Source organism: Macaca nemestrina, chromosome 11 (assembly GCF_043159975.1).
Source record: "Macaca nemestrina isolate mMacNem1 chromosome 11, mMacNem.hap1, whole genome shotgun sequence".
NCBI lineage: Eukaryota > Metazoa > Chordata > Mammalia > Primates > Cercopithecidae > Macaca > Macaca nemestrina.
Window position 1 is genome coordinate 131,685,960 of NC_092135.1, and position 22,352 is coordinate 131,708,311.

Consider the following 22,352-nt stretch of genomic DNA (forward strand, 5'->3'; position numbering starts at 1 on the left):
TTATGTTTTAGGGGAGTCAAAAGTTCTGTGCTCATTTTTGACTGCACGAAGTTGGTGCCCCAATTCTCGCTTTATTCAAGGGTCAGCTGTAGTAGCAATGAACAATTGAAAATTGGAAATACCACTTAAAATAGCATAAAAAATATGAAATACTTAGAGCTAAATCTGACAAAAGATGTGAAAGACTGTACACTAAAAACTACAAAACTTCAATGAGTGACCTAAGTAAACAGACATGTTCATGAATTGGAAAACTCAAAATTTTTAAGATGTCAGTTCTCCCAGTTCATCTATAAATTCAATATAATCCCAACCAAATCCCAGCAGGCTTTTTTTTGTGCAAATTGGCAAACTGATTCTAAAATTCTTACGGAAATGTAAAGGATCTACAATAGCAAAAACAACAATGGAAAACAAGAAAAAATAGTGGACACTGACTCATTTCAAGACCTCCTACAAAGGGTAGTAATCAAATATTTCATAAATATGTCAATGGAACAGAATGAAAAGTCCAGAAATAGATACACAGTTGTATGAATAAGTTTTTACAAAGGTGCAAAGGCAATTCAGTGGAGAGAACAGTCTTTTCAGCAATTGGATATCCATACCCAAGAAAGCAAGAAAAAATATTACATCTGTGGTCTTCTTTCCAAAAACCTATAACCCCAGTCTATGATGAAAACATCAGACAAACTCAAACTGAGGAACGTTCTACGGAAAAACTGACCAGAACTTCTCAAAACTGTCAAAGTCATCAAAAACAAGGGAAGTCTAAGAAACTGTCACAGGCTAGAGGAGGTGAAGGAGACATATGATTAAATGATTAAAATTCATGTGGTATCCTGGATGGGATCCCAGAAATGGAAAAGGACATTAGGTAAAAATTAATGACATCTGAAGAAAACATAGACTTTAGTTCATCGTAATGTATCAAATGTTGGTTAATGAGTTGTGATAAATATGCTACAGTAACATTTAACAATAGGAGAAACTGGTACAGGATATATGGGGATTTTCTGTGCTATTTGTTGCAAACTTGCTGTAAATCTAAATTTATTCCAAAATAAAAAGTTGGATGGAAAAAAAGAGAGTCCACAGACTCGGAAGAAATATTTGCAGCGCATGTATGTGATAAAGGAGAAATATCCAAAATGTATAAAGAACGTTTAAAATTCAATGAAGAGAAAATGAAAATAAACCAATTTTTTTTTTTATGTGCAAAGATTTGAACAGACATTTACCAAATAAGGTATACAGATGGGAAACAGGCACATGTAAAGACACTCAACATCATTAGTGATTAGAGAAATCAAATTAAAACCACAGTTTAATTTACACACCCATTAGAATGGCTGAGAGGAAAAAGACTGACAGTACCAAATGATACAGTTTAGGTATTTGTCCCTTCCAAATCTCATGATGAAATTTAATCCCCGGTGTTGGAGGTCAGACTTAGTGGGAGGTGTTTGGGTCATGGGGGTGAATCCTGCTTTAATGTATTGGTGCGTTCCTCTTGATAATGCATGAGTTCTCCCTCTATTACTTTCAGTAAGAGCTGATTGTTTAAAAGAGCCTGGCACCTCCCTCCTTTTTCTCTTGCTTCTCTCTCACCGTGTGATCGGCACCTTCTGCCTTCACCTTCTGCCATGAGTGGAAGTAGCCCAAGTCTCTCACCAGATGCAGATGCTAGTGCCATGTGTCTTGTACAACCTATAGGACCATGAGTCAAGGAACATGCTTTCTTTGTAGATTACCTAGCCTCAGATATTCCTTTATAGCAACACAAACAAAGACACCAGGTACTGGTGAGTGTGAAGAGATCCTGGCAGAAGGCAAGGAGGAACAAGTAACATGTTATGTGGATGACAGCAGGAAAAGAAGGAGAGCATGTTCAGGGAAACTCCTGTTTTAAAACCATCAGAACTTGTGAGACTTACTGTCAAGACAACAGCATGAGAAAGACCTGCCCCCATGATTCAATTACCTCCCACCAGGATCCTCCCATAACTTGTGGGAATTGTGGGAGTTATAATTCAAGATGAGATTTGGGCAGGGACACAGCCAAACCATCTGATTCCACCCTGACCCCTCCCAAATCTCATGTCCTCACATTTCAAAACCAAGCATGCCGTCACAACAGTCCTGCAAAGTCTCAGCATTACCTCAAAAGTCCACAGTTCAAAGTCTCATCTGAGACAAGGCAAGTTTCTTCCACCTATGGGCCTGTAAAGTCAAAAGCAAGTTAATGACTTCCTAGGTACAATGAGGGTACGAATATTGGGTAAATACAGCCATTTCAACTTGGAGAAATTGGCCAAAATAATGGGACTACATACTCCATGCAAGTCCGAAATCCAGTGGGGCAGTCGAATCTTAAAACTCCAAACTGATCTCCTTTGAATCCATGTCTCACATCCAGGTTATGCTGTTGCAATGGGTTCCCATGGTCTTGGGCAGCTCTGCCCCTGTGGCTTTGTAGGGTACAGCCTCCCTCCAGGCTGCTTTTACAGACTGGCATTGAGTGTCTGTGGCTTTTCCAGGTGCATGGTGCAAACTACTAGTGGACTTAACATTCTGGGTGGAGGGATGGTAGCCCTTTTCTCACAGTTTCAATAGGCAATCCTCCAGTCGTTACTCTTTGTGGGGGCTTCAAACCCACATTTCCCTTCTGTACTGTCCTAGCAGAGGTTCTCTGTGAGAATCCTGCCCCTGCAGGAAACTTCATCCTGGACATCCAGGCATATCCATACAGCCTCTAAAATCTAGGCGGAGGTTACCAAACCTCAATTCTTGACTTCTGTGCACCCACAGGCTCAACCCCCCATGGAAGTTGCCAAGGCTTGGCACTCACACCTTCTGAAGCCATGGCATGAACTGTACTTTGGCTCCTTTTAGACACAGCTGAAACAGTTGGGATGCAAGGCACTGAGTCCCTAGGCTGCACACAGCAGGGGGCCCTGAGCCTGGCACATGAAACCATTGTTTCCTCCTGGCCTCCAGGCCTATGGTGGGAGGAACTGCCATGAAGACCTCTGACATGCCCTGGAGACATTTTCCCCATGGTTTTGGAGATTAACATTCAGCTCCTCATTACTTATGGAAATTTCTGCAGCCAGCTTGAATATCTCCTTAGGAAACAGGATTTTCTTTTCTATCACATAGTCAGACTGCAAATTTTCCAAACTTTTATGCTCTGTTTCCCTTTTAAAACTGAATGCCTTTAGCAGCACCTATGTCACCTCTTCAGTTCTTTGCTGCTTAGAAATTTCTCACACCAGATACCCTAAATCATCTCTCTAAGGTTCAAGTTACACGAATCCCTAGGTCAGGGGCAAAATGCTGCCAGTCTCTTTGCTAAAACATAACAAGAGTCACCTTTCCTCTGGTTCCCAACAAGTTCCTCATCTCCATCTGAAACCACCTCCGACTGGACTTTATTGTCCATATTGCTATCAGCATTTTGGGCAAAGCTATTCAACAAATCTCTAGGGAGTTGCAAACTTTCCCACATTTTTCTGTCTTCTTCTGAGCCCTCCAAACTGTTCCCATCTCTGTCTGTTACCCAGTTCCAAAGTCACTTCCACATTTTCAGTTATCTTTTCAGTAGCAACCCACTCTACTGGTACCAATTGACTGTATTAGTCTGTTTTCATGCTGCTGATAAAGACATGCCTGAGACTGGGGAATTTACAAAAGAAAGAGGTTTAATTGACTTAGAGTTCCACATGGCTGGGGAGACCTCATAATCATGGCAGAAGGCAAGGAGGAGCAAGTCACATCTTACATGGATGGCAGCAGGCAAAGAAAGAGAGCTGGTGCAGAAAAACTTTTATTTTTAAAACCACTAGATCTCGTGAGACTTACTCACCATCATGAGAACAGCATGGGAAAGATCCACCCCCATGATTCAATTACCTCCCTCCAGGTTCCTCCCATGACATGTGGGAATTGTGGGAGTTCCAATTCAAGATGAGATTTGGGTGGGGACACAGCCAAACCATATCATTATTGAATTTGATTTGCTAAAATATTGTTTTAAATTTTTGTATCTAAGGTCATGAGGGTCTGTAGTTTTTCTGTCTTGTCACATCTTTATCTGGTTTTGGTATTGTGGTAATGTTGGTCTCACAGAATGAATTAGGACATTTCACATGCTTCTGTTTTCTGGACTAGATTGTGAGAAATTGGTATTATTTCTTCCTTCAGTGTTTGGCAGAATTTGTCAGTGAAGTCATCTGAACTGTACCTTTTTGTTTGTGGGAACATTTGAATTCAAAATTCAATTTGAATTTAAAAGGTACAGATTATGTCATTTGTGTTATTAATTTATTTTTGTGTAAAGTCTGACAGCTTGTGTCTTCTAAGAAATTTGTCCATTTCATCTAAATTGTAGATTTTATTGGCATGAATTTGTTCATATTCTCTTATCATTTTAATACCTGTAGAATCTATGGTGATACTACCTCTCCCATTCCGGGTATTGGTAATTTATATCTTCTGTCTTTTTTTTTCTAATCAGCCTGGCTAGAAATTTGTCAGGTTAATTGATCTGCCCAAAAAGTCATCTTTGGTGTCATTGGTTTTCTCCATTGTTTTTCTATTTTCTATTTCATTAATTTCTACACTGAAGTAAACCTCCAGGGAAGGTAGATCACTCACTGTCATGTTTGTTTTTCAAGGACAGTCATCTGCCAGTGCCCCAGTCACCAAGGGACAGGTGACTAAGCAATGTCTAGTACCCATTGACGCATCCTGGAGGGAGCCATCTTGTGCTCCTACAAGGATTATGCCCTGAGGTTGGCTGCTGATTCCCTCACTAAATGTTCCTCAGGGTGTTGCCTGACACGCTGGGCTAATTCATGGAAATCTGCATGATGTAATTCAGCCCAATGCAACAAGAATTCCGTCAACTTCCTCTGTGACAGGTATAGCATGGGTGCTGTGGAAGGAGGATGAAAATAGGAAGAAGACATAACCTCTGTCTTCAGGGGGTTTTCAGGATACTGTGGGTGACCAATACATATTCCTGAAAGAAGGCACCAGACCGATGGGATAAGCCCACAGCAGAGGCCTACAGCTCTGTTAAGAACGAGGAAGCAGAGCGGGCTGAGAGAGGCAGCTCAGCAGAGTGCTTAGGAAAGGATAGGGCCACGACTCCCCACTGCAGGTAACATATCTGAGGAAAGCCATTTACAATAGGTGACGGTCACATTCCATCAAATCTCTGGAAGGGTTCATGGAGGTGGGGTTGTCAATCTTATTTCAGCCTTTCAAAGGCCTCTCAGGGTTTGGAAATGGAAGCAACAATGCCTGTGCATTGCAGAGGTGCAGGTGAGCCCCCATTTCCTGCCAGTTAGGAAGTTAGTGCTGAGGGCCTTACTGTCTTTCCTTGGCACATGAGATACCAGTTCCTTTCTGGGCATAGAGCTTTTTGTTGTCTGAGGATAACATCCAAATTTTGCTTTGAAACACATTTCAAAAATATGAGCTTTATTCAAATTTACTTTCCTTTTTATCTTTCTGAATTGTTAAGGTCCAAAAGCATTGCTGAATAATTCTGTGTCTAAACACCCATTGCAACACAGGGCATGATCTATCCCCAAGGCAAAGAACATAAGGTACGCTTGTCTGGAAAACGTACACGTAGGTATCTCAGCAAATGCTACTCATGTGTTATTATGAGTAATTCATTGGCAGTGATTGTGACTTTTTTTTTTTTTTTTAATGAACAAATAACTACATGCCCTCTACTGGGGTCAGGTTTTGTGCCTTTACTTCTCCCACCTACTGTATCATAGCAGCTTAGAATCCCAGCTGCTCACTCTGAGCTGAAGTTCTCTGATGGCTTTTGCAGGGTGGAATAGCCTCCTTCCCCTATCTGTGTGTCTACTGCTGACCTGTGGCTTTGCCAAGGCAGGCAAGCTGCGGGTAGTGCCCATGGATGGGAGCCACTGGTTCACCATGCCGTCAGTGGTGGAGAAACTCATTCTCAGGGGGCATGAGGTGGTCGTAGTCATGCCAGAGGTGAGTTGGCAACTGGGAAGATCACTGAATTGCACAGTGAAGACTTATTCAACCTTATACACTCTGGAGGATCTGGACCGGGAGTTCATGGCTTTTGCCAATGCTCAGTGGGAAGCAGAAGTACGAAGCTTATTTTCTCTATTAATGAGTTCATCTAAATGTTTGGAATTTAGTTTTTCACATTGCAGGAGTTTGTTTAATGACCAAAAATTAGTAGAATACTTAAAGGAGAGTTCTTTTGATGCAGTGTTTCTGGATCCTTTCGATCTGTGTGGCTTAATTGTTGCCAAATATTTCTCCCTCCCCTCTGTGGTCTTCACCAGAGGAATATTTTGTCATTATGTTGAAGAAGGTACACAGTGCCCTGCTTCTCTTTCCTACAGCCCTAGATATGTCTCAGGGTTTTCATATGCCATGACTTTTAAGGAGAGAGTATGGAACCACATCTTCTACTTAGGGGAACATTTATTTTGCCCGCATTTTTTCAAAAATGCCTTAAAAATAGCCTCTGAAATTCTCCAAACACCTGTCACAGCATATGATCTCTACAGCCACACATCAATTTGGTTGTTGCGAACGGACTTGGTTTTGGACCCTCCCAAACCCGTGATGCCCAACATGGTCTTCATTGGTGGTATCAACTGCCATCAGGGAAAGCCAGTGCCTAAGGTAAGTCATTGCTCCTTTAGCACATTAAAAGTATTCTGGCTTCGAATATTTAAAAAGATTCCTTACTGAACTGGGATTTGACATCTGTGTTTGTTGCATCTAAAATTTCTTTTCTGTGTAAAAAGTTATTTTGTGCCATCCACATGCTTGTTGGTTAGCAACTTTTATGTAATGGCTTTGTTAATATGTATCTGTGTACAACTGGTTAATTGTTCATAATTTCCACTACATTTTTAAAATTTTTATTTTATTTTTAGAAACATGGTTTTGCTATGGTGCCCTGGCTAAACTCAAACTCCTGGGCTCAAGTGATCCCCCTATGTAAGCCTTCCAAGCAATTATGACTTTTTTAGTATTTTTGGAAAAATACTTAAAAACCCAATAAGAAATGAAACTTTCATTTTAGCTAATCCTGTAGTCCCTGCTGCAGTAAAATGCTCTTTGCGATTGTGTATGCATGTCTTTCCATTTATTGAAATTACTTTATATATAAACATGTATGTAAATGTTTACGCTTATTTTATTAAAATCAAATCTACTATCAGGCTGGACATGTTGTTCTTTACCATGAATTTTTACTTGCCAGTAAATCGCAACTTTACAGATTTGACATGTTCTTTTAATAATTGCATAAAAGTCTTTACTTTGGATGCAACATAGTTGCAAGCTTTCCCAGGTGTTTTTCTGCTAAAGATTTGGCTAACTTCTTCAAAACAACAATAATAAGCTGATGATATCTTTCTTTGACCCTGAAGAAAGTATAAAGCAGAATGCGTTTAGCCACCCAAAACAGTGTTACCATAACGTTTGGTCTCGTCCTGTCTGCTTTTTATTTGACTGGATCACTTTCATCTCCTGGTAGCCATTTCTTTGATTGTGCTGTCTTCAGGGTCTTACTGGTAAAGCTGTGTTTCATCTCCGCTTATAATTCTTTGAAGAGATGCTTCAAGGTCTTGATCCCACTTGTTTATAATTTCCTGTGAAGGGTCTGTTCTTGTCTGTAGCTGATCTGGCTGCAACGGTTTTGGCACCCATCAAGTGGAAAATTTGTTCAACTGAAATTTTTGTCAGAATTGTGTAAACTGTCCTGATTGAAATTTCTATTGTGTTGGCTATTGTTTCTGCTGTTAATTGTCAGTCCTCTTCAGTTAGAGCATGAGCAAGATTAATTATTTCCTTGCAAATTAATGTGTGGATGGTCTGCTGGTGTGGGCTTCATCTTCACCATCATCTTGTCCCTTCTCAAAAGGAATTACTCACTTGTAAACTGCTAATTTTTTGGAGCATTTTCCCCATTAACTTTCTGTAAAGCATCCGTGATTTCACCATTTTTCCCTCATGCCTCAGCATAAATTTTAGGCTATTGCTTCAACTGTAGCAGAATTGATGTTGTTCTGATGGGGACTTCTTTCCAACTGATGTCTTATCCTTCTTAGTGCCTCAAACTAGATCCTACTCAGACAGGTTTTAACAACTTAGTGTAAGTTTGTTTTGGTGCAAAGAAATTTGAAATCCATGCATAAGTTTTCATAATATGCATTTTCATTAATTGTGTGATGATCCCTCATCTATTACTTTTATAGGGATGGACCATGCATTTTTGTTTATTGTTCTGGCTTCTTACAGGGTTCAGTATACTTTGTAACACAATTGTGTCTCTCACAGATTGGCAGATATTTGGTAAAGGATTGACTTTGCAGCCAACTCATGGGAAAGTGAAATAATGTAAAAAAACAGGAAGACTACAGTTTTAGGCCTTTCAAGTGAGGCATGGCTTTCAGCTCTTGGCAAGAACAGGTGAGGAGATGCAAGTTGTAGGACTCTAAGAGGCTAGGCTTTTCAAAGTGCTCCTCTCCCCTTCACCCTCCTTCAGTTACAGCACCAAGGACCACCCAGGTGTTGCCTGCAGCCTCACCCTCTGCCATCTGCCACTTCCGGAACCCACACTGAGTTCCTTGTGACTCATAGGGTCATCCAGAGGGCTGTAAAGATATAGAAAGATATATGTAATTTTATATCACCTATCATATAAAGATATATTTATAAAATAGGAAACATATTAACCATTTATCATTTTATATATTTATGGTTTTATGTGTCTAAAATATATTGTTTTATGTATGTATTTAAGGGTAAGTATGTATAAGAGGTTTTAGGGATATGGAAAATTACATATTTATATATATCTTTACAAATTTAAGAATAAAGGAAGGAAAATTCTCAAAGAGGAATTCAGATATCCAAGAGTGCCCTTTGACAAAGAGCCTTGGATACAACATACCTACAAAAGTGAATTGTCATTGAAAGACCTGTGGACACTGGATTTCTCTTTCCTTATTTTAGAAGGGCAGGCTGTGTCTTGGAAAAGCATACAGTTTGTTGTATCTTGCTGGACAACAGGAGTGGTAGTCTGAAGTGTCTGATGAGAAGGAAGCATCACTTGATGGTGGAGTGTGCATCTGTGCCCATGTATGTGCATGTGTGTTTGTGTGTGTGCATGCACATGTGTCTGCATGCAGTGTCTCAGATCCTACATAGGGGTTTTTCCTGAAGGCCTCCAGTAGCGAAAACTCATTGAGTCTATCCAGGGGAATTACATCCAATGCTGTAATTAAATACTTTAATGAAGATGGTAGATCATCATTCAAGAGAGTATCAAGATAGTTTTAATTAAAAAAAAAAAGGAATCACTCCCAGGGTTTTTTAGTTTTTGGTGAGTTCCAGCAGAATTGATGATGAGGTCCAGTAGGAAGGAATTCAGGATTACTCTGTACCATGCAGGGTGAGTGTAGCTCTGAAGAACTGGGGGTAGGAAGTGACTTCATAGCAAGCAAAGATCTGGGCTTCCCCCATTGCTCTAAGATCTAGTTCCATTCTGAGATTCAAATTCAGAGTAAGCTGTTAGTGGGCAAGACCAAGGCCTCCCACCAAGATTATTCAATTCAACTTCTTTTTTTTTTTTAATCAAAATTTTCAAACATATGGCAAGGAGAGACTATAGTGTAATGAACACCTATATATCCATCTTTGTGTTATGTAACTTTCAATATTTTATTATACTGATTCATGTATCTGCTCTTTTGTTTCTTTTTTTAAAAAAAACCTTCTGGCTATAATGTTTTAATGGAATGCTGTGCATATCATTCTATCCCCAAATACTTCACTAAATATGAAAAGTACAGAAAGTTTGTTACATAGCCACAATATCATCATTCCTCACAGAATCAATAACTCTTTAATATTGTCTCACTCATAATCCATAATGAAATTTCCCCTAATTGTCTCAAAAATGTCTTTTACATGCAGATCAGTAGAATGGAGTTGAGAATCCAGAAACAAACCCATACATCCTTGGCCAATTAGTTTTTACTGTGGTGCCAAGACTGTTGAAATGGGAAAGAATAATCTCTTCAACAGAGGTCGCTGCGACAGCTGCATATCCACATGCAAGATAATGAAGTTGCATCCTTATATGCAAAAACTAACTTGAAATGGATCAAATAACTAAATATAAAAGCTAGAAGTGTAATAGTTTAGAAGGTAACATTTGGGCAAGTATTTATGACCTGGGTTTCTGAGATGTGGCACCAAAAGTATCAGAAACACCAACAAAAACAACACAGACATATTTGACATCAAAATAAAAACTTTTGTGCATCAAGGGACACTATCACGAGAGTGAAAAGACAACCCACATGACTTCCCTCACTAAGATGTACAAACAAACATGTACATGCTTGATGTGGAGGCTCCTGGGAGGCGATCACAATCCTCAACGACCTGAAATCCCAAAATCTGGAATGTTAAGATCCTGAAAGATCAAGGTCCCACGAATATAATTCCAGAAAAAATAACTTTAAAAATTATTTAAAAGATATCTGTTTACATTTTAAATGGGAATTTATTTGAAAAACATATGAAAACAGGAAAGAACACTTCATAGGCCACTTTACACCCTAAAATATGTAATAATAATAATACATATTTTTGCAAGCATAAACCCTCAGGTGTACTAATGACTGTCACATAGCATAGGTATATCAGTTGTGATCAGATGATTCATAGAGTAATAGGTCAAGAAAATGATAAGCGTATATCATTGTGATTGGTAATTTTGTGCACTCAGCTTTACAGCTTTGATCATCTGACATACCTTGAAAAATGAATAGAGACTTTTCATGAGGTCGGTCAAAAATCTCTATGGGTCACCACCACATATACAGTTACTCAAAGTGCCCAAGTCTTGAGAAATTTTTTTGTTTGTTTGTTTTTTGAGATGGAGTCTCAATTGGAAATGCAACAAACGAAATGTCAAATTACAGTTCAGTAAGCAATCTTTTTCTAATTTCCAAAGCCAGATTATTCTTAATGTGCTAAAGGAGAGATAACTTACGATAGGCAATGGCTTTCCCTGCGGGCCCCCACCAGCTATCACAGTCCCCATCATCTTGCCTTCCCTGGCTCACAGGCTTTATTTTATGCCACTCTTCATCCCTCCTCTGTGCAGCTCCCCTGTTCCTTTTCCCTCCTTCTTCCTTTTCTCTATTTCCTTCCCCACCAATTTCTTTCCCTCTGTCGCTTCCTCAGCGTGATCCCTGTTCCAGAGGTATAGGATGATATGGTTTGGCTGTTTCCCACCCAAATCTTATCTCGACTTCTAGCTCCCATAATTCCCACGTGTTGTAGGAGGGACCCAGTGGGAGATAACTGAATCATGGGTGCAGTTTTCCCCATACTGTTCTCATGGTAATGAATTCATCTCATGAGATCTGATGATTTTATGAGGGGTTTCCCCTTTTGCTTGACTCTCATTCTCTCTCCTGCCTGCTGCCACGTAGACATGCCTTTCACCTTCCGCCTTGATTTTTAGGCCTCCCCAGCCATGTGGAACTGTGAGTCCATTAAACCTCTTTAAAAAAAATAATTTATCCAGGTCGTAACTCTTTATCAGCAGTGTGAAAACAGACTAATACAGTAAATCGATACCAGTAGAGTAGGGTGCTGCTGTAAAGATACCTGAAAATGTGGAAGCAACTTTGGTACTGGATAACAGGCAGAGGTTGGAAGAGTTTGGAGGGCTCAGAAGAAAACAGGAAAATGTGGGAAAGTTGGGAACTTTCTAGATACTTGTTGAATGACTTTGACCAAAATGCTGATAATGATATGGACAATGGGATGAGGAACTTATTGTGACCTGGAGCAAAGGTGACTCTTGTTATGTTTTAGCAAAAAGATTGGCAGCATTTTGCCCCTGCCCCAGAGATCAGTGGAACTTTGAACCTGAGGGAGATGACTTAAGGTATCTGGTAGAAGAAATTTCCATTTTTTTTTTTTTTAAGACGGAGTCTTGCTCTGTCCCCCAGGCTGGAGTGCAGTGGCATGATCTCAGCTCACTGCAAGCTCTGCCTCCCGGGTTCACGCCATTCTCCTGCCTCAGCCTCCTGAGTAGCTGGGACTACAGGTGCCTGACACCACACCCAGCTAATTTTTTTTTTTTTTTTTGTATTTTTAGTAGAGACGGGGTTTCACTGTGTTAGCCAGGGTGGTCTTGATCTCCTGACCTTGTGATCCGCCCGCCTCGGCCTCCCAAAGTGCTGGGATTACAGGCTTGAGCCACCGCGCCTGGCCTTTTTTTTTTTTTTTTTTTAAGATGGAATGTCGCTCTGTCACCCAGGTTGGAGTACAGTGGTGCAATCTTGGCTCACTGCAACCTCTGCCTCCCAGGTTCAAGCGATTCTCCTGCCTCAGCCTCCTGAATAGCTAGGATTACAGGCATGTGCCACTGTGCCCAACTAACTTTTGTATTTTTAGTAGAGACGGGGTTTCACCATGTTGGTCAAGCTGGTCTCAAACTCCTGATCTCATGATCTGCCTGCCTTGGCCTCCCAAAGTGCTGGGATTACAGGCATGAGTCACTGCGCCCGGCCAGCAGAAGAAATTTCTAAGCAGCAAAGTATTCAAGAGGTGACTTGGGTGCTGTTAAACGCATTCAGTTTTAAAAGGGAAACAGACGTAAAGGTTCAGAAAGTTTGCAGTCAAGCACGCTGCAGAAATTTGCATAATGAGGAGCCAAATGTTAATCCCTAAAACAATGGGGAAAATGTCTCCAGGGCATTTGTCCCATTGTCCCTAGGCTGGGCCCAGGACACCCCTGGTGTGTGCAGCCTAGAGGCTTGGTGCCCTGCGTCCCAGCCACTGGTACATCTCAGTCCCAGGCTTCAGAGGGTGCAAGTCCCTGGCAGCTTCCATGTGGTGTTGAGCCTGCGGGTGCACAGAGGTTTGGGAAACTCTGCCTAGGTTTCAGAGGATGTATGGAAACACCTGAATGTCCAGGCAGAAGTTTGCTGCAGGGGCAGCTCCCTCATGGAGAACCTCTGCTAGGGCAGTGCAGAAGGGAAATGTGGGGTTGAAGCCCCCACACAGAGTCCCCATTGGGGCAGTGCTTAGTGGAGCTGTGAGAAGAGGGCCACCATCTTGCAGACCCCAAAATTGGAGATCCAATGACTACTTGCACCTGAAAAAGCCATAGACACTTAACACCAGCCTGTGAAAGCAGCCGGGAGGGAGGCTGTACCCTGCAAAGCCACAGGGGCAGAGCTGCCCAAGACCATGGGAACCCACCTCTTGCATCAACATGACCTGGATGTGAGACATGGAGTCAAAGGAGATCATTTTGGAGCTTTAAGGTTTAATGACTGCCCTATTGGATTTCTGTCTTGCATGGGGCCTGTGGCCACTTTGTTTTGGCCAATTTCTCCCATTTAGAATGGGAGCATTTACCCAATGCCTGTGCCAATCTTGTATCCAGGAAATAACTGACTTGCTTTTGACTTTACAGGCTCATAGGCAAAAGGGACTTGCCTTGTCTCGAATGAGACTTTGAACTGTGGCCTTTTGAGTTAATGCTGAAATGAGTTAAGACTTTAGGGGACTGTTGGGAAGGCATGATTTGTTTTGAAATACGAGGACATGAGATTTGGGAGGGCCAGAGGTGGAATGATGTGATTTGGCTGTGTCCTCACCCAAATCTCATCTTTAATTTGAGCTCCCCAATTCCCATGTGTTGTGGGAGGGACAAGTGGGAGGTAACTGAATCATGGGGGTGGTTTTCCCCATACTGTTCTCCTGGTAGTGAATAAGTCTTGCAGGATCTGATGATTTTATAAGGGGTTTCCCCTTTCACTTGGCTCTCATTCTCTCTCACCTGCCACCACGTAAGATACGCCTTTTGCCTTCTGCCAGGATTGTGAGGTCTCCCCAGCCACGTGGAGCTGTGAGTCCATTAAATCTCTTTTAAAAAAATAATTTACCCAGCCTCTAGTATGTCTTTATTAGCAGTGTGAAGATGAACTAATACAGGGGTCATCAAGAAAGGTCAGCTTCTTCATCAAGGTTGGAGGCAGTGAGAACGACCCGAGTTCCAGTCCCTTCTGTGGGACCTCGCTTCTCCTCGCTGTCCCCACTTTACATCCATCTGCCCTGCCTGAAGACCCACCCTGGGGTCCTTAAGCTCTAGCATCAGACACCAAGTCCGTTTGCAGAGATCGTCCAGTCAGCTACCATCACTCGTCTGGCCAATCCCTCACCATGGGTATGCACAGCAGCTCTGCTTCTCTCACTGAACCCTGACTGCTATAGGTTGGAAGTAAGGGCTGTGGCACAGTGGCACCTTGTACACTTTTTGACTTGAAATGCAAGAGGCAGGAGGGACAGCAGCAAGAGAAGAGCCTAGATCATGGCCTATTACAGTTTTTATAGGAAAGACAGGCAGGGCAGGAGAAACAGTTTAGGACTGGCTGGTTTGGATAATTTCAGTGGGCTCTGAGCTATAAGGCTGGGCCCTTTGCTCTCTCTAATAATTGGCTGGCTTGGGGAGGGACTCCATTCTCAGCCAGAAAGGGATTTTAAGATGTGGAAACATCATAATATGCAGAAAATTAAGAAATACATACAATATAGGTAGTATGCTCTTTTTTTTTCCTCATGGATAAATACCTAGCAATAGAATAGCTGTACTCTCTGATAGGTATATGTTTACCTTTTTAAGAAACTGCCAAACAATATTCTCAAGTAGCTGACCCAATGTGCCACCCCACCTCCAGGATATGAAAGGACTAGCTCTTCCTGCTCACAAGCACCTGGTGTTTTAGTCTGTTTGTGTTACTATGAATAAATACCTGAGGCTGGGTAATGTATAAAGAAGAGATGTTTAGCCCTCAGTTCTGCAGGCAGTACAAGAAGCACGGAACCAACATCTGCATAAGACAATAGAGTTAGCCTATCCCTTCCTGGCTTAAACCCTGGTGCCCACTTTCTTCCTTACTAATAAATGTCCTTTGTGGCCTTCTTTTTCTAGATAGGGCACTTTTGCATGAATTAAAAACCAGTTTGGGCAGATATTCTTTCCCCTCGAAGCTTTTCTTCATGAATTCTGGGAACTCATCTGCTGCCTATTGCTTGGCAGAAGTTGCTTCTGTTATCTTCACATTTTTAAAGCCAAACCTCTTTCTAAAACTAGCAAACTATTCTTTGCTGCCATTAAATTCTCCAGCTTTATATCCTTCATCTTTATTTAGCTTTGTGTTATCATATAATGACTCTGTTTTTCTCAGGTAGTAGTAGAGAATATAGGTTTGCCTTTCTTGTAACAATCCTGTGCCCACATAAAAGCTACATTTTTTATAATAAAATTGTGTTTAGATAAGCATGATACAGAATTACTCTTTGACAACTTATCTATGGATATAATGACTCTAGTTTCAGACTTTTTCTTCTGAAATATGTGAGCTTTGGCCAACAGTCTGGTCTCTTTTCCTACCTTAATTTTCTACTTTTGCTCTTGGATTTGTTGATAGGGCACAGAGGACTTCCCATGGGGCTGTAAAGAACTTACTCCTCCGCGTGGACTGTGCACACCATGGTGCTGTCATTACTGTTACCACCAGGAGACTCCTTAAACGCGTAGGATATATGATAGTTTTCACTTGGTTAAAAAAATCTGCCAGTTTCTCAGAAAGACCTTTTTCACTATTAATCTTTAACCCATGGATGGAATCCTAGATCTTTTTATCCATTAACTCTTTGAATATCCTTGTTTCTACCTTGGCAGTGGAGTCCACTGATATTGAAAAGCTGCATTTTTAATATGAGATATAAAGGTATTTTGGAAAAAGTGCGAGGTTTGAAGCCTGCTGGCATCACTGCAATGATGGCTTAGTGAATTTTCTTTTCTTTTTTTAACGATGGTCCTTATCTGGTTTCTTTTTTTTTTTTTTTCAAATGATGGCCAACCACAGCTGCAGTCCTCAACCTATGGTATATATCTAGCAATTCAACTTTCATTATAATATCATGAATTTCTCTGCTTCATGGGAGCACTTGAGGCATCACTAGTGACACTTTGTATGGGCCCCATGGTATTATTTAGAGTTTCTGATATGCAGCAAACATGACAAACAATGCACGAGAACTGTGAGATCAGTGTTTACTGTGATACCCAATTTACTGGAGGGATGAACTGCACACACGGAGATGATCAGCCTCACCTGGTGTACTGAGTGGATACTTGCAACATTTGAGCTCCCTGCAATAGCAACAGGAGGTGGCTATGAAATTATCACAGTAGTACAGTAGGCACAGTTAACTCTATGCAGTTATGACTTAATGCTGCAACCTTACCGTTGTTACTTTTCTCTTGACTGCAAATGGTGTCATGTATAGTCTGTGTTTGTGTGTATAAGTTTTGATAAATTTTAACTATTTAAAATATATTTGTGTCCATATTATGGTAGTAAATGATAAAATAAACTAATTGCTATATATATTTTATGCATTCCTGACATACTCAAATGTTTCTTAATTTTTTCACTATTGTAGGCTGTGTGGTTTATCTGCAAGTTTTTCAATTTGTTGCAAATCTCCATAACATTTTCTAATATATTTATTGCAACAAATCTGCCTATAAATGGACCAACACTGTTGAAACTCTTGATGTTCATGAATAACCATTTATAGAGATGAAATTAACTTTTACTTGTTGTATCCTGCAACCACACTAAACTTACTTATTTGTTCTTGGAGGTTGTTGCAGAGTTTGTTGGAATTTCCCTGTAGATGATCACATTGTTTGTGAATGAGCTCTTTTTACTTTTTCTTTCAAATCTGGATATTTTAAATTTCTTTTTTTGTTTGACTGCATTGAATAAAACAATGTTGAGTAGAAGTATTAGTTAGCCCCCATCCTTGGCATGTGTCTGATCTGAGGAGTGGAGCATTCAGTCTTTCACCATTAAGGATGATGTTAGCTGTGGATTTTTACAAGATGCCCCTCAATACTTCGGAAACTTTCCCTCTTTTTCCTTCTTTTGCTGACAAATTTTTTTGCCAGATATGGATTTTGGACTTTGTCAAACACTTTTTCTGCACCTATTGAGATCATTATATGGTTATACATTTTTAGTTTATTTATATGGTATGCTGCTTTGATTTATTTTTAAAGATTATTTATCATTAATTGTGGTGAAATACACATAGCATAACACTTATTGTGTTCACCACTTTAGGTGCACAGTTCAATATTGAGTATATTCACATTGCTGTGCAACCAACACCACCATTCATCTGCAGAACTCTCTTCATCTTCCCAAACTGAAGATTGGGACCCATTAAACAATAATTGCCCATTCCTCTCTCCTCCAAGCCCTTGGTGTAACCGCCCAAGGGTTCTCCTTGCCTGCTGCCTAGACAGAGCTGATTTATCAAGACAGGGGAATTGCAATAGAGAAAGAGCAATTCACACAGAACTGGCTGTGCGGTAGACTGGAGTTTTATTATTACTCAAATCGGTCTCCCTGAGCAATTCAGGGAGCAGAGTTTTTAAGGACTACTTGGTGGGTTGGGAGAAGCCAGGAGTGCTGATCAGTCAGAAATGAAATCATAGGGAGTTGAAGCCATCTTCTTGCACTGAGTCAGTTCCTGGATGGTGGCCACAAGATCAGATGAGCCAGTTTATCTATATGGGTGCTGCCAGCTGATCCATCAAGTGCTAGGTCTGCAAAATATCTCAAGCATTGATCTTAGGAGCAGTTTAGGGAGGGTCAGAATCTTGTAACCTCCATCTGCATGAATCCTAAACCATAATATCTTTTTTTTTTTGAGACGGAGTCTTGCTCTGTCGCCCAGCCTGGAGTGCAGTGGCATGATCTCAGCTCACTGCAAGCTCCTCCTCCCGGGTTCATACCATTCTCCTGCGTCAGCTTCCTGAGTAGCTGGGACTACAGGCGCCCACCACCACGCCCAGCTAATTTTTTGTATTTTTAGTAAAGATGGGGTTTCACCATGTCTACTAGCCAGGATGGCCTCGATCTCCTGACCTCGTGATCCGCCCGCCTCGGCCTCCCAAAGTGCTGGGATTACAGGTGTGAGCCACCGTGCCCAGCCCTAAACCATAATTTCTAATCTTGTGGTTGATGTTAGTCCTACAAATTCAATCTAGTCCCCAGGCAAGAAGGAGGTCTGCTTTGGGAAAGGGCTGTTACTGTCTTTGCTTTAGGAAACTATAAACTAAGTTTCTCCCAAAGGTAGTTCAGCCTATGCCTAGGAATAACAAGCACAACTTGGAGGTTAGAAGTGAGATGGAGTCACTTAAGTTAGATCTCTTTCACTGTCTCAGTCATAATTTTGCAAATGTGGTTTCATTGGCAACCACCATTCCTCTTTTTGAGTCTATCAATTTGTCTATTTTGGATACCTCATAGAAGTAGAATGATATGGCAGTTGTCATTTTGTGACTGGCTTACTTTACTTAGCACAAAGTTCTCAAGGTTTATTCATGGTGTAGCACGTGTCAGAATTTCCTCCCTCTTTAAGGCTGAATTTTACTCCTTTGTTACTACATTTTGTTTATGCACTCATCTGCAGATGGGCAGTTGGGTTGAGTTCGCCTCTTGGCTGTTGTGAATTATGCAGCTATGAACATGGTGGTACAACCTTGATTAATTTTCTTTTTTTTTTTTTTTTTGAGACGGAGTCTGGCTCTGTCACCCAGGCTGGAGTGCAGTGGCGCGATCTCGGCTCACTGCAAGCTCCGCCTCCCGGGTTTACGCCATTCTCCTGCCTCAGCCTCCCGAGTAGCTGGGACTACAGGCGCCCACCACCTCGCCCGGCTAGTTTTTTGTATTTTCTATCCTGGCTAACACGGTGAAACCCCTTGATTAATTTTCTAAAGTGAAAACCAGCCTTACATCCTAGGGATAAACCCTATATACTTGTAGTCTATGATCTTTTTATTTATCTTATTACATACTTAAAATATTATTGAATTTGATTTGCTAAAATATTGTTTAAATTTTTTTTTTTCTAAGTTCATGAGGTTCTGTAGTTTTTCTATCTTATGATGTCTTTATCTAGTTTTGATATTTTGGTAATCCTAGTCTTTTAAAATGAATTAGGAAATTCCATAGGCTTTTGGTTTCTGGACTAGACTGTGAATATTTGGTATTATTTCTTCCTTTATTGTTTGGTAGAATACATTAGGGAAGTCATCTGAACTTCACTTTTTTGGTGGGAAAGTTTAAATTTCAAATTCAAATTCAATTTAAAAGATATTGGTTACTTCTATTTGGGTTATTTATTTCTTCTAGTGAGAAGATTGGGAGCTTGTGCCTTTAAAGAAATATGTTTATTTCATCTAAGTTGTAGACTTTATTGGCATAAATTTGTTCATGATATTCTGTTATCATTTTAATATTTGTAGAATATATGGTGATACTACCGCTCTCATTACTGATATTGGTAATTTATTTCTTCTGTCTTTTTCTCTGATCAGTGTGCTAGATAGAGCTTTATCAAGACAATTGATTTTCTCAGAAAGCCAGCTTTGGTTTCTTTAATTTTGTCTATTGATTTTCTATTTTCTGTTTCATTGCTTTCTGCTCTGAAGTAAGCCTTCAGGGAAGATAAATTACTCACTGTCATTTTTATTTTTCAAGGGCAGTCATCTGCAAGTGCCTCAGTTGCCAAGTTAAAAGGTGACTGAGCAAATGTCTAGTACCAATTAGGGTGTCCTGGAAGGAGACATTTTGTTCTCTGACAAGAACTATGCCCTGAGGTTTGCTGCAGAATCCCTCACTAAATGTTCCTCAGAGGGTAACCTGACAAGCACCGCTGAGCTCACCTGTGAAGGTGTTGAGAAAACCTGCAAGATGTTATTCGGCCCAATGCAACAAGTATTCCCATGGACTTCCTCTGTGTGAGGCATAGTATGGGTGCTGTGGAAGGAGGATGAAAACACAAGACATAACCTCAACATCAAGTACTACTTAGGAGACTGGGGCAGACCAATACATATATTCCTGAGGGAGGCACCAGGCCAGTGGAATAAGCCCACAGCAGCCTACAGCTCTGTTCAGAACATGAAAGCAGAACAGGTGGAGAGAGGCAACTCAGCAGAGTACTCGGGCAAGCATAGGGCCGGTGACTCCCCACTGCAGGCAACGTTATCTGAGGAAAGCCATTTACAATAGGTGACAATCACATTCCATAAAAATCCCTGGAAGGGTCCATGGAGGTAGGGTTGTCAATCTCATTTTAGCATTTCAGAAGCCAGGAATGGAGGATTAAAAGCAGCCATGTCTACGCATTGCAGAGATGCAGATGAGTCACAATTTCTTGTCAGGTAGGAGGCCAATGCTAAGGACCTTGCTGTCTTTCCTTGGGCCATGAAATGACAATTCCTTTCTAGGCAGAGGGCATTTGGTTGTCTCAAGCTAAAATCCAAATTTTGCTTTGCATCTGGGCAATTTACAAAAGAAAGAGGATTATTGGATTTACAGTTCCACATGGCTGGGGAGGCCTCACAATCATGGAAGAAGGGAAGAAGGAGCAAGTCACATCTTACATGGATGGTAGCACCCAAAGAGAGCTGTGTAGGGAAACTCCCCTTATAATACCATCAGACCTCATGAGATTTATTTGCTATCAGGAGAACAGCATGGGAAAGACCTGACCCCATGTTTCAATTACCTCCACCAGGTCCCTTTCACAACATGTGGGAATTCAAGATGAGATTTGGGTGGAGACACAGCCAAACCATATCAGGGGCAAATTCCAAAAACATTAGCTTTATTCAAATTTACTTTCCTTTTTACCTTTCTGAGTCATCAAAGTCTAAAAGCACTGCTTAATAATTTTGTTTCTAAACTCACATTGCAGCACAGGGCCTGATCTGCCCTCAAGACAAAGACCATCAACTACTCTTTCCTGGAAAACGTACAAGTTGGTATCTCAGCAAATGCTACTCATGTGTTCTCATCCTTATGAGTAAATCATTGGCAGTAAGTGTGATTTTTTTTTTTTTTTTTGGGTCAACAGGAAAATACACACCTTCCCTTGGGGGCAGGTTTTGCCTGTACTTCTCCTGCCTACAGTATTATAGAAGCTTAGAATTCCAGCTGCTGGCTCACTCTCGGCTGAAGTTCTCTGATGGTTCCTGCTGGATGGAATGGCCCCCTTCCCCTATGTGTGTGTCTGCTGCTGACCCGTGGCTTTGCCGAGGTAGGGAAGCTGCTGGTAGTGCCCATGGATGGGAGCCACTGGTTCACCACCATGAGGTCGGTGGTAGAGAAACTCATCCTCAGGGGACATGAGGTGGTCGTAGTCAGGACAGAGGTGAGTTGGCAACTGAGAAGATCACTGAATTGCACGTGAAGACTTACTCAACCTCATACACTCTGGAGGATTTGGACCAGAAGTTCGTGGTTTTCACTGATTCTCACTGGAAAGCACAAGCACAAAGTCTATATCCTCTAGTGACGCGTTCATCCAGTGGTATCTTGGACTTATTTTATTCAAATTGTAGAAGTTTAAGGACAAAAAATTAGTAGAATACTTAAAGGAGAGTTCTTTTGATGTGATATTTCTGGATCCTTTTAATGCCTATGGCTTAATTCTTGCCAAATATTTCTCCCTCCCCTCTGTGGTCTTCACCAGGGAAATATTTTGCCAGTATCTTGAAGAAGGTGCACAGTGCCCTGCTCCTCTTTCCTATGTCCCCAGAGGTCTCTTAGGGTTCTCAGATGCCATGACTTTCAAGGAGAGAGTATGGAACCACATCATGCACTTTAAGGAACATTTATTTTGCCACCATTTTTTCAAAAGTGCCCTAGAAATAGCCTCTGAAATTCTCCAAACGCCCGTCACGGTATATAATCTTTACAGCCACACATCAATTTGGTTGTTGCGAACTGACTTTGTTTTGGACTATCTGACTTTGGACTCGTGATGCCCAACATGATCTTCATTGGTGGTATCAACTGCCATCAGGGAAAGCCATTGCCTAAGGTAAGTCATCTAGTCATCTCTCCTTTAGCATAGTAAGAATAATCTGGCTTTGGATAATAAAAAAAAAGATTTTGTATTGTGTTAGGCCATTCTTGAATTGCTATAGAAAATACCTGAGACTGGATAATTTATAAAGAAAGGGAGTTCAATTGGCTTATGATTCTGCAGGCTGTACAAGCATGGTGCCAGCATGTGCTTGTACAGCCTGCAGAACCATGAGTCAAGTAAACCTTCTGTGGGAGGGCTCAGAGAGCTTTTACTTGTGGTAGAAGGCAAAGTAGAAGCAGACATGTCACATAGCAAAAGCAAGAGCAAGAGAG

General features: G+C 41.0%; 1 protein-coding gene and 1 pseudogene across 2 annotated transcripts; both read left to right on the top strand.

Annotated features, from left to right (window-relative positions):
• The first annotated feature begins 5,774 nt into the window (after nucleotides 1-5,774).
• LOC105473890 (UDP-glucuronosyltransferase 1A7-like) lies at nucleotides 5,775-21,115 on the top strand. 2 transcript variants are annotated; one of them, XR_011610148.1, is made up of 3 exons: nucleotides 5,775-6,693; nucleotides 20,905-20,967; nucleotides 21,064-21,115. XR_011610148.1 is itself a non-coding variant. In XM_071073586.1 (2 exons), exons 1-2 carry the CDS (start codon nucleotides 5,842-5,844, stop codon nucleotides 20,914-20,916), a joined length of 864 nt encoding a protein of 287 aa, XP_070929687.1. In that variant the 5' UTR covers nucleotides 5,775-5,841; the 3' UTR covers nucleotides 20,917-20,981. The 2 variants fall into 2 exon arrangements, 1 of the variants encoding a protein (XP_070929687.1); XM_071073586.1 differs by lacking the exon at nucleotides 21,064-21,115 and having other exon boundaries at nucleotides 20,905-20,981.
• Nucleotides 20,927-22,130, top strand: LOC105473891 (UDP-glucuronosyltransferase 1A10-like; annotated as a pseudogene).
• Nucleotides 22,131-22,352: the final 222 nt, after the last annotated feature.

Bases quoted from the DNA above. Each gene is read 5' to 3' on its own strand.
- LOC105473890 (XM_071073586.1), top strand. From the start codon at position 5,842: ATGGCTTTTGCAGGGTGGAATAGCCTCCTTCCCCTATCTGTGTGTCTA.